Source organism: Leopardus geoffroyi, chromosome D2, assembly GCF_018350155.1.
Source record: "Leopardus geoffroyi isolate Oge1 chromosome D2, O.geoffroyi_Oge1_pat1.0, whole genome shotgun sequence".
Taxonomy (NCBI): Eukaryota; Metazoa; Chordata; class Mammalia; order Carnivora; family Felidae; genus Leopardus; species Leopardus geoffroyi.
In genome coordinates, this window is record NC_059334.1 from 76,599,765 (window position 1) to 76,615,529 (window position 15,765).

The following is a 15,765-nucleotide window of genomic DNA, read 5'->3' on the forward strand; positions in this document are numbered from 1 at the left end:
TATGCACTCCCATCAAGTTTGTAAGCCTTTTAATCTTCATAAATATGGAGCAAGGACCCTTATTTGGGGCTCTTGTCTTTTCCCAGACATGAGCCATCTCTCACTTTTAATCCTGCATCTGTTCTTTTGCTGGCCAAGAGAGAACTTGAGACTTAGAGTCTACGATAGTCTAGTCTGTGGTGTATGGGGATGGGAGATGGGACGAAGAATTACTAAAGAATGCAAAGGAAAACCTGGATAAATGGAGAAAAAATACCATGTTCCTGGAAAGAAGGATTAATACTGAATAGATTTCAGTTCTTCCAAAATTAATGCAGAAATTTCGTGCAGTCCCAAAGTCTGAGCAGGGAAATAAAAAGCAAACCCTCATGGCCACCTGGGTGGCTCAGTTGAGTGTCAGACTTAAGCTCAGGTTGTGATCTCATGGTTCATGGGTTTGAGCCCCGAGTCAAGCTCACTGCTATCAGTACATAGCCCACTTCGGATCCTCTGTCCTGTCTCTCTGTCCCTCCCCTCCTCGTGCTCTCTCTCTCTCAAAAATAAAAAAATTTTAAAACCCCTCAGATTGAAAAAATTATGAAGTTTGACAGTAAGAAATAAAGGCAAGTAATTGGGGAAATGAGAACGCTCACAGATTGCTAGAGGAAACATAAGTTGGTATAGCTATTTTGAATGGTATTATCAATCAAAATAAAATATGCTTATACTGTTAATCTGGTAGTTTTGCTTTTTGATATCTTTCCTATATATTATATATAGAAATCATTTCTAGGTGGATATGGATCTGAATGCAAAAAGTTAAACTGTAAACCTTTTAAAGGAAAATATAGGGTTGTTTTGTTTTGTTTTGTTTTGTTTTGTTTTAAAAAGACCCAGGGCCTTGGCCCAGACTCACCTTGGCACCCCCAGAGCATCTTTTTGATCTTTGGTCTTAGGACTTAAAAAGCATTAACCAATAATGAAAAATATTGATACATTTGACTTTACTAAATTTTTAATTGTTATCAAAGTTTTATCATTTATTTAAACTGTATTAAAATTAAATAGGACTTAAATCCCAAACCATAATGAAAAAATAATTTAGACTTTATTAAAATAAAGAACTTCTGTTTATTAAGAGGCACCACTAAGAATGGAAAAGCATGGGGCGCCTGGGTGGCGCAGTCGGTTAAGCGTCCGACTTCAGCCAGGTCATGATCTCACGGTCCGTGAGTTCGAGCCCCGCGTCAGGCTCTGGGCTGACGCTCAGAGCCTGGAGCCTGTTTCCGATTCTGTGTCTCCCTCTCTCTCTGCCCCTCCCCCGTTCATGCTCTGTCTCTCTCTCTCTCTGTCCCAAAAATAAATAAAACGTTGAAAAAAAAAAAAATTAAAAAAAAAAAAAAAAAAAAAAAGAATGGAAAAGCATGGGGCGCCTGGGTGGCGCAGTCGGTTAAGCGTCCGACTTCAGCCAGGTCACGATCTCGCGGTCCGTGAGTTCGAGCCCCGCGTCAGGCTCTGGGCTGATGGCTCAGAGCCTGGAGCCCGTTTCCGATTCTGTGTCTCCCTCTCTCTCTGCCCCTCCCCCATTCATGCTCTGTCTCTCTCTGTCCCAAAAATAAATAAACGTTGAAAAAAAAAAAAAAAAGAATGGAAAAGCAATTCACAAAGTAGAAGATATTTAAGATTTTTTAATACATACATAGGACAAAAGATTCCTATCTAGAGTTACTAAAAACAAAAAACAAAAAAAACCTCTTAAAAACGCTAAAAATAGATGTACAACCTAAAAGAAAAGGCGACAAAAGACTTAAGCAGATGTTCATGAAAAAGTGTATTTAATAGGCCAATAAACATCTGAAAGGGTGTTGAACTTCACCCATCATCAGGGAAATACAAACTAAAACCGCTTATACACCAGAATGACTAAAATAAAACAATCATACATACCTAGTTCCATTAAGGATGTGAAATAACTGGGACTCTAATACAAAAAAATGTTTAAATGTACCTGAAACTCACGTTCAGTCCAGGAGGGATGTACAAGAGCATTTTTTGCAGCATGAAAGTAACCCGACTGTTCATCAGAACGTCAGTGTGGATAAACAGTGTGACACATTTAAAGTGTTGACTACAGGGGTGCCTGGGTGGCTCAGTCGGTTAAGCATCCGACTTTGGCTCAGGTCATGATCTCGCGGTCTGTGAGTTCAAGCCCCGCGTCAGGCTCTGTGCTGACAGCTCAGAGCCTGGATGGAGCCTGTTTCAGATTCTGTGTCTCCCTCTCTCTCTGAGCCTCCCCCATTCATGCTGTCTCTCCCTGTCTCAAAAATAAATAAACGTTAAAAAAATATATTAAAAAAAAAATAAAGTGTTGACTACAGACGCTTAAAAACAATGAGGTAGATCTGTGTGCACTAGCATGGAAACATCTTAAGATCACACAGCGAGAAAAGACTGTAAGAGCATATGGTGTGTTGCCATCTCAAACCCACAAAACAAAACCGTGTCGTTTATATACACGTAGTTCTTTTCCACATATATATTCTCACACATATGTGGCATGCACATTTGTGTAGGCATACCTTTATATGGGCTGAAAGGGCACACACTGAACGGTAACCTTTGTTACCTCCAGGGAAGGGTGTGGGTCTGGGTTGTGGTGAGGAGGGATTTGACCTTGATGTTTGAAATTTTTTTTTAACTTGTTTTATTTTTTTAAATTTACATCCAAATTAGTTAGTATCTAGTGCAACAGTGATTTCAGGAGTAGATTCCTTAGTGCCCCTTACCCATTTAGCCCATCCCCCCTTCCACAACCCCTCCAGCAACCCTCAGTTTGTTCTCCATATTTATGAGTCTCTTCTGTTTTGTCCCCCTCCCTGTTTTTATATTATTTTTGTTTCCCTTCCCTTCTGTTCATTTGTTTTGTCTCTTAAAGTCCTCATATGAGTGAAGTCCTTTGATTTTTGTCTTTCTCTAATTTCACTTAGCATAACACCCTTTAGTTCCATCCACGTAGTTGCAAATGGCAAGATTTCATTCTTTTTGATTGCCGAGTAATACTCCATTGTATATATATACCACATCTTCTTTATCCATTCATCCATCGATGGACATTTTTGGCTCTTTCCATACTTCGGCTATGGTCGATAGTGCTGCTATAAACATGGGGGTGGATGTGTCCCTTCGAAACAGCACACCTGTATCCCTTGGATCAATGCCTAGTACTGCCATTGCTGGGTCATAGGGTGGTTCTATTTTTAGTTTTTTGAGGAACCTCCATACTGTTTTCTAGAGTGGCTGCACCGGCTTGCATTCCCATATGGTTGAAATTTTTTACAGTGTGAATAAGTTCATATATCAGCAATATGTGCAATTATAATTAGCACTACAGAAAATAAACCACAATTTATTATTTTTTTTTAACATTTGTTTATTTTTGAGATAATGTGAGATTGTGATCTGAGCTACAGTCAGATGCTTAACCGACTGAGCTACCTAGGCGCTCCAAACCACAATTTAAATGTAACAACTAGGGGCGACTTGGCTGGCTCAGCTGGCGAGCATGCAACTCTTGATCTCAGGATTGTGGGTTTGAGCCCTGTGTCGGGCTCTGTGCTGACAGCTCAGAGCCTGGAACCTGCTTTGGATTCTGTGTCTTCCCTCTCTCTCTGCCCCTCCCCCACTCTCACTCTGTCTCTCTTTCTCAAAAATAAATAAACATTAAAAAAAAATAGACTTGCTTAAACAATGAATTTTAATGATACTGAAGCGTGTAAAGGAAGCAGTAACAATAACCTCCTTAACCACCCTCATCCCTGTTCTGTACGGACTTTTATTTATTTTTTTTTTTTTAATTTTTTTTTTTTTTCTCCACGTTTTTATTTATTTTTGGGACAGAGGGAGACAGAGCATGAACGGGGGAGGGGCAGAGAGAGAGGGAGACACAGAATCGGAAACAGGCTCCAGGCTCTGAGCCATCAGCCCAGAGCCCGACGCGGGGCTCGAACTCACGGACCGCAAGATCGTGACCTGGCTGAAGTCGGACGCTTAACCGACTGCGCCACCCAGGCGCCCCTGTACGGACTTTTAAAGCCTGTTTGTACACGTCAGTTTTACCAGCGTGTGTATTGAGCAGACACCTCCTTTCTGATAGTACCCCAGTAATGTTCCCTTGTCCACCTGCCTCCCGTGGGTAATCGCTTTCTGGGAGGTGGGCCCACGGTCAGCCTGACTCAGGGTGGCACCACTGTTCCTATTGCCAGTGATTGGCTTAGGCATTGGCCTGTTTGTGTTCATTGGCAGTTTGGCCAGTGAGGGATGATGTGAGGGAAGTCTGCTGGGAAGCTTCTGGGAAAGATTTCCTGCTCTAATAAATAAGCGGAGATACAGGCCCCAACCGTGATTGTTGTGTGTGGATGTGACGTGCCGCTGCAGCTATGGCGAAACCATGAATGAACTGGCCTCAGGGCTGACCAGTGTGCTGAGGATGGCAGAGCAAAAAGATGGAGAGAATTGGTACTGGTGCCACTGAATTAAGCAATTCCGGAACCATGCCGCTTCCAGACTTCTTGCTCTGAGACCTGAGTCAGTGATTTGTCACTTGCAGCAAAAGCCCATCTGGACACATGTGTATATACACATTTAAAATGAAGTCAGTGGAGGGCTATACCATGTATGCTATTCTGCAGCTGTTTTCACTTAATGTTCCATGGCTGTTATTTAACCATTTTATCTCTTGGTGGACCCTTAGGATCTAGTTTTTGCTATTGTAAAAACAAAAATTCCAGAAAACAACTTTTGTGTACTTTGGGACACTTAGTTGCTTTACAGAACAGATTTCTAGAGGCAGAATGACTGGATCAAACAGGATGCATTTAAACTTGATAACTACCACTTTGTTGTTCCCCAAAAGATCCCAACAGTTTATACCCTCAGCAACAGTGGGAGCCATGCCCATCTCCCCATATATTCACCAATGCTGATGACATTTAGGATTCAATTTTTGCCTCTGTAAAGATGAAAGCTAGTTTTCTGTTTTAAAATTAGTACTTCTTTTTTTTTTTTAAAGAGCTTTTATTTAAATTCCATTTAGTTAACATACAGCGTAATATTAGTTTCAGGTATACAATATGGCAACTCAACACTTCCATTCAATTCCAGGTGCTCATCACAAGTGTCCTCCTTAGTCCCCATCACCTATTTAACCCATCCCTCCACCCATCTCCCCTCCAGTAACCACCAGTTTGTTTTCTGCAGTTGAGAGTCTGTTTCTTGGTTTGCCTCTTTCTCTTTAATTATTAACAAAGTTGTAGCCTCATGTTTATTGGCTATTTATATATTTTCTCTTGTGAATTTCCTCTGTATTGTGAATTTACTCTTCCTCTTACTGAATTCATAGCACTCTTATATAGTATTGGTTTAATGTTACAGGTCTTTTCCCCCGCGTAGTCCTTTGTGTCTTTTTGTTTTGTTGTTTTACCTTTGCTTACTTGTATTGTCATTGGGTAAAGAGGCTTTAAATTTTTATGTTGTCACATTTGTCCATCTTTTTCTTTATGCCCTCTGGTTCTTACGCTTAGAAAGTCACATCCCATCCTACAGTTATGGAAACATCACCCCGAATATTCTTCTAGCTTTTTTATAACTTCAAAAAATATTTAGGTCATTAATGCATCTTATGATTTGTATATAATGAGATTTAGAGAGCTAAAGTAAGTTTTCCCCCACTATATAGATAGATAATTATCCCAGTACCATTTATAGAGTATTTTTTATTTCTCCCAGAATGATATTAATATTTTAGATTCCTCAATGTGCATAGGTCTGTCTCTAAGCTGGCTGTCCCGTTCTATGGGTCATTCATCTGTTTCTCCACGAGTAATTCTGTCTTAATTGCTGCAGATTTAGAGTATGTTTTGCTTTCCAATGGGACAAGTCCTCCTTTATTATTAGTCTTCAAAACTTTTTCCATATACTTACCTTCTAGAGGAACTTCAGAATTAACTTGTCAAAGTCCACAGAAAGATCCTGATCAAATTTTGATTGGGATTGTTGAGTGTTTAATCTGGGGGAGACTTGACATCTTTATAATATTGAATCTCACTATCTAGCACGATAGTGTGTCTTTCCATTTACTCAGATTTTCTTTTACATGTTTAAGCAAAGTTTTATAGTGTCCATAAGTAGGTCTTGTATATTTTTTAAAACTTCTAAATATTTTTAATATTGGCGTTACAAAGGACCTTGTTTATTATTTTATTATAACCAATTCTAATTGGTTTTTTAATTGGTTTTTACCAATTTATTCTAATTGGTCATTGCAGATACATAGTACATTAAACAACTATTAATGCTACCTAAATATAACAAGTGAAAATCTACCTTTATAGGGGAAAAAAATTGATGCCTGAGTGGATAAATTTCTAAATATGGCTATCAAATATTTCTAAAACAATTTCAAATAAACTGATTCAAAACCACATTGAGTTTAGCATCTGATTAAACTGAATTTGTGTTTCCTTAACTTTCACAGGTTATTATTAACTTGGTGGACCAGGCAGGCAGGGAGAAAATTATTGGCGATGCTTACCTGAAACAAGTGTTACTCTTCAACAGCTCACACCTCACTTATGTCTCATTTGACTTCCATGAGCACTGGTAAGAGGGCTTCCTGATGGGAGTTTTGATCAGTTCCAGTGTTTGTGGTACACGCTCCCACAGCAAGCCGAGCTCTCCTCTTCCTTAAGGGGAAGAACACTTTCTTCTTCTCATTGTTAACTTAGTTTTAATTTTCATATGAGCTTTATTTTGGCTAAAAATTGAATTGTTCCTGAAATATTTTGTTTTTCCCAAAACAACATGGCGATGGAGAGTTCCATTTTTCCTTTTATCACTCGAAGAACTTCTGGAGCTTTTCCTTTCAGCTTGAGTCCAAGCCTAGCAGAAGTAATCGAGTCCCCTTAAAAATCATTCTGCTGGCTCATCTTCATGATCTATTAATAATACTTCTTTCTCTATGGGTAAGCTTCACTAGAGTTTGCTCTGGAAAAACAACAGTCACTGGATCATTTTGATGGTAATTTTAACTTGTGTGTGTTCTGAAAGCTAGCCTCTTTTGTCCTAATCCTGGCTCTGATGTGGGTTCGTTTACCTAAGTTTTGAAAATTTGGTGGGGGAAAGAAGCTTCTGATAGCTGTGATATGTTTCAATGTATTCTTAAATATATTTTCTTTCACAATGGAGATTAATTACAAATATGTATATAATTGCCTATATAATTTATAGTAGAGTTAACCTCACGTACTTACAGCAATAGTTTTCTTTAATTTTTCCAAGCTACTTTAAATACTGTGACTTAAGCTAAAAAATCTGTTATTAGGTTTAACCTATTATTAAACTTTTTTTTTTTCTTTTGGCATGTGTTTTAGCCGAGGAATGAAGTTTGAGAATGTTCAAACACTAACGGATGCCATTTATGACATTATTCTTGACATGAAGTGGTGTTGGTAGGTATCTCCTAAGAAGTCAATTTGACAAACTGTTGGTCTGTGAAATCAGATGTATAAGCACTAAAATAGTAGCAGCAAGCTGAAAAAGCGTGTTCGTTTTTCTTATTTTGCTTCCTAATTCCCAGTCTCCTTTTCGAGAGTGTCAGTCACTAGGCAGCATTAGCTTTGAAAAGGGAAGAGGTGTCAGATGGTCAGGCAAGATGAAGCGAAATGCTCTAGGACTGTTGTTTAATTCCATCTAATGCTCCATGGTCTATATTTCCTCTTCCTCTTCTTCTCACCATCCCTTCATCTAAGGGAAGGAAGCCTTCGAGGTACTCGGTCTCAGCTTGCAGGTAGTTCAAAATTAGAAGGAAGATGATTCTCAGACTGCAGGAGGGAGACGTAGGAAGAAGAAATTGGCTTAAATGCTAGGGAAGAACCTTCAATTGGACTCGAAAGGCCAGAGGTGGACAGAGAAATTAGACGCACAAGGCATGCTGCATGCCTTCTCACTGAGTGGTAAAGTGACTTTGTTCAAGCTCCATGCGTTCAGATGCATTTCTACTTGGAGTCAAAAAGGAGGGACAGGATGGTGTTTTAAAGTGGCTTCTGGCTTTAATATATATTTAAATATTTATATATATATATTTAAATATCATAATTTGGGGTTGTGTCACCTCTGCCTCGTAGTTGTGAAACTTGGAGCAAGTCACTGTACCTCAGTTTTGTTTTTGTTTTTTCCCCAAATGGGAATAATCACATCTGTTTTACCAAGTTACTATGTAAATTCACAACAGCGTCTACAAAGTACTCAGTCATGCCCATCACATAATGATATGTCAAACAATGGATAACCAGTGCTATTGTTGTTATTCTACTCTAAGGAATTGTGGTTTTTGAAAAACTTGCTGAAGTATTTCATATTGTAACATAATCCCATACTATTTTTGAAAAGGGTGGATCAAGCTGGAGTAATATGTAAACAAGAAGGGATTTTTCGTGTCAATTGCATGGACTGCCTGGATCGCACCAACGTGGTCCAAGCCGCCATTGCACGAGTGGTCATGGAACAGCAGGTAATTGGTGGTCCCTCGGATTTATAAGTATTCATTTCTAACTTTTCTTCCCCACATGTAAACAAGTAACTAAAATCTTTGTTCTGTAGACAATTTACAGCATACGAACAACCTTGTTACATTCAAACCTGCCGAGTACAACCTTCACTAGAAATAAGTGGAGTTAGGGGCATTTTCTTACATACTCAATTCAAGAATACGAGACCCCCGCATTTCAACGTCGATTGGGTGGCACTTTGTGGTCATACGCCTTTTTTCTCTCGGCTCCAAACCCTGCCTTTTGCACATGGGGCTGGGAGTTTGCCACACTTTCTGCGCAGCCCGAGCTCTGTGTTGGTCTCTGCCAGTAGGAGGCGCCAGAGGAAGACCAGGAGGCTGGAGGAAGGAGAAGGAACAGGCTTCTTCACCTGTGTTATGGTCCTGTTGGCAGCGCCCTCTCCAGCCATTGGCTCCTTTGGCACCACAGGACCAGCCTCTACCCTCCACGCCCCAGTTGGTTGCAGCTGCATTGTGCAGTCCTTATGCCTGTCACTCGGTGTCCTCCTTTAGATCTTTGAACGACGCGACACCTGAGTAGTGAGTTCTCAAGGTGGAAATTCTTAGCGTGGTTTCAGGGCTTTTTTGATAGAGCCTAGTGACTGTTTGAGATTGTGAGTCCGTTCCTTCTAACGTTACACTAAAGCTGCCAGATTTTGAGTCCAAGCACTGGCTCTGTCTACCACATACGAGGTTTGACCCCATGTGAAGAACTCAGCTTCTCGAAACTTCTGTCTCTTCATCCTTAAAATGGATGTAATAAGAGTATTGATTGCGTAGGGTTGTTATGAGGAGTAAAGGAAATAATTTATATAAAAAATCTCTTAGAACCCCAGCACAGAGTTCACCTTTATTGGGCACATACTGCTGTGTTACCATTAGTGTTATTGTTGTCTCAGTAGGCTTTTTTGATAGTTTGACTTCATAGGCAAATTAAAAACATGGACAAAATATAATAAGAGCCTACACATTAAAAATTACACCAAAGCAGTATAAATATTTCCTTCTATTCATTCATGTGTAACAGTTCGTAAAACTCTCTCCCAACTGTGCTTTTTGGGGGGGAAGGTCTGAAAACACCATTACTTTTATTTGAGGATCCTAAACTGTTTATGAACATGCTTCCTTTTTCTGCAGTGTGTATTTTATGCTATGGTTTCCTGGCTTATATGTAGCTAATCCACCAATGTGTTAATTTCAGCTAAAAAAATTAGGTGTGATGCCCCCGGAACAGCCACTACCAGTGAAATGCAATCGGATCTATCAGATAATGTGGGCCAACAACGGAGACTCCATTAGCAGACAATATGCTGGGACAGCTGCTCTAAAGGTAAGTAAGTGCAGCATGCTTTTGTGGATCATTCTGGGGGAGATTGGACATGGTTGAAAACTGACTCTGCTTTTGAGAGGAAGATATGTGGGCTACAGATGGTAGTCTATGTAGCTGACTCCTTTCAGGAATGTTTGGCTAAGGTGGAAATCACACATTCACATCCTGCTGAGGCCAGGTAATGTGACCACCCATTAGATTAAAGGGGGAGATGGGTATGACCCTAAGGAAAAGCATATCTTGTCTCAGGAGAGGACTGTTCTGCTTCCTTTTGGGACAGAGGCCCAGGGTTGCTAGATTTTCCGGTTTTTCATGGGAGTTTGGAAATGAGGAATTTCATGTGAAATAGTTGTTTTTTTAAAACTTTATACAGATAAAATGTGTCCGTTGACAGGACTCAGTCCCTAGTATGATGATTGGCCTCCACTGAATTTGAATCCCCAATCCTGTGTCTTACTAGCTCTGCAACCTTGGACAAGTCACTTAACCTGTGTCTGTCTCTTCATTGTAAAACAGGATAATACTAGGCACACTTCAAAAGATTGTCATGAGAGGGTTGCCTGGGTGGCTGAGTCAGTTGAGCCCTGACTTCAGCTTAGGTCATGATCTTGTTCCGGTCATGATCTTGCAGCCTATGGGTTTCAGCCCTGTGTCGGGCTCTATGCTGACAGCTCAGAGCCCAGAGCCTGCTTCACATCCTATGTCTTCTTCTCTCTCTGCTCCTCCCCTTCTTGTGTGCGCGCGCGCTCTCTCTCTCTCTCTCTCTCTCTCTTAAAATAAGCATAAAAAGGGGCACCTGGGTGGCTCAGTCGGTTAAGTGTCCGACTTGGGCCCAGGTCATGATCTCACAGTTGGTGGGTTCGAGTCCCGCATCGGGCTCTGTGCTGATGGCCCAGAGCCTATAGCCTGCTTCGGATTCTGTGTCTCCTTCTCTCTCTCTGCCCCTTCCCCACTCATGCTCTGTCTCTCTCTCCTTCAAAAATAAACATTAGGGGCGCCTGGGTGGTGCAGTCGGTTAAGCGACCGACTTCAGCCAGGTCACGATCTCGCGGTCCGTGAGTTCGAGCCCCGCGTCGGGCTCTGGGCTGACCGCTCAGAGCCTGGAGCCTGTTTCCGATTCTGTGTCTCCCTCTCTCTCTGCCCCTCCCCGTTCATGCTCTGTCTCTCTCTGTCCCAAAAATAAATAAACGTTGAAAAAAAATTTTTTTTTAAAAAATAAACGTTAACAAAAATTAAAAAAAAAAAAAGCATAAACTAAAAAAAAAAAGATTGTCATGGGTTTATACGCCTTCGTGCATGTGGGGGCCATTCCTGGCACATAGTAAATGCTGAAGAAATATTTTATTATCTTTTCGTGGTTGTTATGAATAAGTCTTTGGAGGATCCTACAGAGCCATTCTTCACAGAATTTCATTTACATGTAAATTATAGTTACTGGTCACTAAATGCTCCCTCTGTGGGCAATAGGAAGTGGTTGAATTAGTTTAGTTTTATGTTAATTTTCCTTTAAGGTAATAGTTCATCTCAGGATATTTCTTTTTTTTAATTTTTTTTTTTTTCAACGTTTATTTATTTTTGGGACAGAGAGAGACAGAGCATGAACGGGGGAGGGGCAGAGAGAGAGGGAGACACAGAATCAGAAACAGGCTCCAGGCTCTGAGCCATCAGCCCAGAGCCCGACGCGGGGCTCGAACTCACGGACCGCAAGATCGTGACCTGGCTGAAGTCGGACGCTTAACCGACTGCGCCACCCAGGCGCCCCTCAGGATATTTCTTATAAAAAAAACTGTCAAGGTCTCAACAGGCATCAGATAGTCCATCTTTGGTTGAGTGATAAATCTCAAAAAGCTTTTTATTAATTAAAGAAATTGAACTTTAGAAGTCCTTGTACAAGTTCTTATTTAAAGAGAAATACTTTGATGCACCCCACATCAGAACACCTAAATATATAGAGCAATGACTAATAGAATGAAAAGGAGAAATAACTTGCCTAAGTCATAGTACAGTAATAGTTGGTGACTTTAAATACCCCGTTCTCAACAATGGGTCATCTGGGCAGAAAATCAATAAGGAAACAGTGAAATGGGCCCAACAGACATATATAGAACATTTCATCCAACAACAGCAGGATACACATTCTTCAGAAGCACACGTGGAACATTTTCCAGGACAGATCATATGTGAGGCTGCAAAACAAGTCTCAACAAGTTCAGAAAGGTAGAAATTATATCAATGTCTTTTCTGACCACAGTGATATAAAACTAGGAATCAATAATGGGAAAATTGGAAGATTCATAAATATGTAGAAATGAAACACACTCCTGAATAATGAGTGAGTTAAAGAAGAAATCAAAAGGGAAATATCTTGAATCAAGTGAAATTGGAAACACAACATATCAAACTTATGGGGTGCAGCAAAAGCAGTTCTAAAAGGAAAGTTTATAGCTATAAATGCCTACGTTAAGAAAAAAAGAAAGATCTTAAACAATCTCACTTTATACTTCAAAGAACTAGAAAAAGAAGAAGAAAGTAAGCCCAAAGTTAGCAGAAGGAAGGAAATAATAAAGATTAGAACAGAAATATTTGAAATAGAGATGAGAAAAACAATAGAAAAGATCAGCAAAACTAAGAGCTGGTTTTCTGGAGATAAACAAAATTGACCTTTGGCTAGACTAATCAAGAAAAAAGACTCAATTTTAAATGAAGAGACGTTTCAACTGATACCACAGAAATACATACAGTCACAGGTGACTACTCTGAACAGTTATATGCCAACAAATTGGACAATTTAGAAGAAATGGATAAATTTCTACAAACATACAACCTACCAAGACTGAATTATGAAGAAATAGAAAATCTGAGCAGACCAATGAGTAAGAAATTGAATCAGTAAGCCAAAGCCTACTAAAAAAGAAAAGCCCCAGACCAAATGATTTCACTGATGAATTCTACCAAACATTTTAAAGAAGAATTAATGCTATTCCTCCTCAAGTTCCTCCAAAAAATAGAAGGGAGGGAACACTCTGAAATTCATTTTATGAGGCCATGATACCAAAGCCAAGACAGTCCAAGAAAAGCAAATTACAGGCAAATATCCCTGATGAATATGGCTGCAAAAATTCTCAACAAAATACTGAATTCAACAGCACATTGAAAAGATTGTACGTCATGATCAAGTGGGACTTATCCCTAGGCTACAAGGATGGTTCAACATATGCAAATCAATAAACGTGATATGTCCCATTAATAGACTGAAAGATGAAAATCGTATAATCATTTCAGTAGATGCAGAAAAAGCATGTGATAAAGTTCAACATCCTTTTATGATAAAAACTGAACAAATTGGGTATAGAAGGAATGTAACTCAACATAATAAAGGCTACATATGACATATCCACAGCTAACAGCATATTCAGTGGTGAAAGGCTAAACACTTTCCTCTAAGATCAGGAGCAAGACAAGAGTGCCCACTCACCATTGCTATTCATGATAGTATTGGAAGTTCTACCCAGAGCAATCAGGCAAGAGAAAGAAATAGCCTTCAGATCAGAAAGGAAGAAGTAAAATTGTCTGCAGATGACATGATGTTATCCATAAAAAAATCGTAAAGACTCCACCAGAAAACTGTTAGAACTAATAAATGAATTCAATAAAGTTACATGATACAAAGTCAACACATGAAAATCTGTTGCATTTCTATATACTAACAATATCTGAAGAAGAAATAAAACAATTCTATTGGCAGTAGCATCAAAAACAGTAAAATACTTAGGAATAAATATAACCAAGAAGGTAAGAGACCTGTACAGTGAAAATTGTTAAGACATCAAGGAAAGAGACCCAAAATGAAAAATACCCTGTGTTCATACATCAGACAAATTAATATTAAAATTTTCATACTACCCAAAGCTGTCTATAGATTCAATGCAATCCCTATGAAAATTATAAGGGCGGGGTGCCTGGGTGGCTTAGTTGGTTAAGCATCTGACTCTTGGTTTCAACTCAGGTCATGATCTTGTGGTTCATGAGTTTGAGCCCCGTGTCAGGCTCTGTGCTGACAGTGTGGAGCCTGCTTGGGATTCTCTTTCATTCTCTTTCTCTCTCTGTCTCTCTCTGCCCCTCCCTCTTTCTCTCAAAATAAATAAATAAACTTAGAGAAGAAAATTCTAATGACATTTTTCACAGAACTAGAAAAAATCCTAAAATTCATATGGAACCACAAGACCCCTTAACAGCCAAAGCAGTTCTGAGAAAGAACAAAGTTGGAGCAAAACAAAGCTGGAACAAAGCTGGAGCAAAAAGAATTTCCAATGGGGAAGGGATAGCTTCTTCAATAAATAGTGACGGGAAAGTCAGATATTCACCATGTCAAAGAATTAAGTTGGACCCCTGTGTTACACCACTCACAAAAATTAAATGTATTAAAGACTTAAATGCAAGACCTGAGCTTTTACAGTTTGCTCCTACAAGAAAACATAGAGGAAACCTCTGAGACATGGCCTCAACAGTGATTATTTGGGTGTGACACAAAAAGCATAGTGAGAAGAGTAAAAATAAACAAGTGGGACTACATCAAATGACAGAGCTGCAGCACAGCAAAAGAAACAACAAAAAGACAACCTACAGAATGGGAGAAAATGTTTGCAAACCATATACTTGATAAGGGGCTAATATCCAAAATATATAAGGAACTCCTATAGCTCAGTAGCAAAAAAACAAATAACCTGAGTGAAAAAATGGGCAAAACACCTGAACATTTTTCCAAATAAGACCTACAAATGGCCCAGAGGTATATGAAAAGGTGCTCAACCTCTGATAATCAGTAATTAGCAGAGAAATGCCAATCTAGACTCAATAAGCTAACCACCTCATACCTGTTAGGATGGCTGTCATCAAAGACCAGAGATAACAAGTATTGGCAAGGATGTGGAAAAATAGATGTCATCGGTGGGATGTAAATTGGCACAGGCATTATGGAAAACAGTAAGGAAGGTCCCTAAAAAATGAAAATGGAATGGCCATATGATCTAGCAATCCCATTTATAGGTATATATGGAAATGAAATCAGTGTCTCAGAGATAGCTGCCCTTCCACGTTCACTGAAGCATTATTCACAATAAATAGCCAAGACATGAAAACAACTTCAATGTCCGGTGGTGGATGAATGTGGAGTGAGTGACTGGGTGTGTGTGTGTGTGTGTGTGTGTGTGTGTGTGTGTGTGTGTGTGGTGGGCTATTATTCAGCCATAAAAAAGAAGGAAATGCTGCCTTTGCAACAACATGGGTGAACCTTGAGGGTATTGTGTTATGAAGTAAGCCAGACAGAGAAAGACAAATACTGTATGATCTCACTTGTGTGTAGAATCTAAAAAAGTCAAACTCGAAAGCAAGAGTTGATTGGTGGTTACCAGGGGAAGGGGAAAATGGAGAGATGTTGGTCAAAGCATACAAACTTCCAGTTATAAGATGAACAAGTTCTGGGATCTCCTGTGCAACATGGTGACCATAGTTAAAAACATATGTGTTGCATCCTTGAAATTTGCTAAGAGAGAAGATCTTAAATGTTCTCACCACACGCACACACGCACGCACGCACGCATGCACGGACTGTGTGAGGTGATATGTTAACTGACCTTAATGCAATCATTTCATAATATATATGTAGGTCACATCATCACATATACACCTTAAAGTCACACAGTGCTACTACCATTTATATCTTGCCAATTATATCTCAGTAAAGGAGGGAGGAAAAGGAGAAATACTTCTTTTTTCCTTGATATTACACTTCTTTGGACTCAGCATTTATGTCTTTCTCTTCGTAATAGATTCTTATTGCTAAATATTTCCTATG

General features: G+C 39.5%; 1 protein-coding gene across 1 annotated transcript in view; it reads left to right on the forward strand.

The window, feature by feature from the left end:
- Nucleotides 1–15,765, forward strand: part of INPP5F (inositol polyphosphate-5-phosphatase F) — a 90,160-nt gene that overhangs the window by 56,563 nt on the left and 17,832 nt on the right. Inside the window, exons 10-13 of the mRNA XM_045439132.1 lie at nucleotides 6,512–6,636; nucleotides 7,407–7,484; nucleotides 8,425–8,545; nucleotides 9,783–9,911. Coding sequence (XP_045295088.1) covers nucleotides 6,512–6,636; nucleotides 7,407–7,484; nucleotides 8,425–8,545; nucleotides 9,783–9,911 — 453 coding nt within the window. The remainder of the gene's footprint in view (nucleotides 1–6,511; nucleotides 6,637–7,406; nucleotides 7,485–8,424; nucleotides 8,546–9,782; nucleotides 9,912–15,765) is intronic.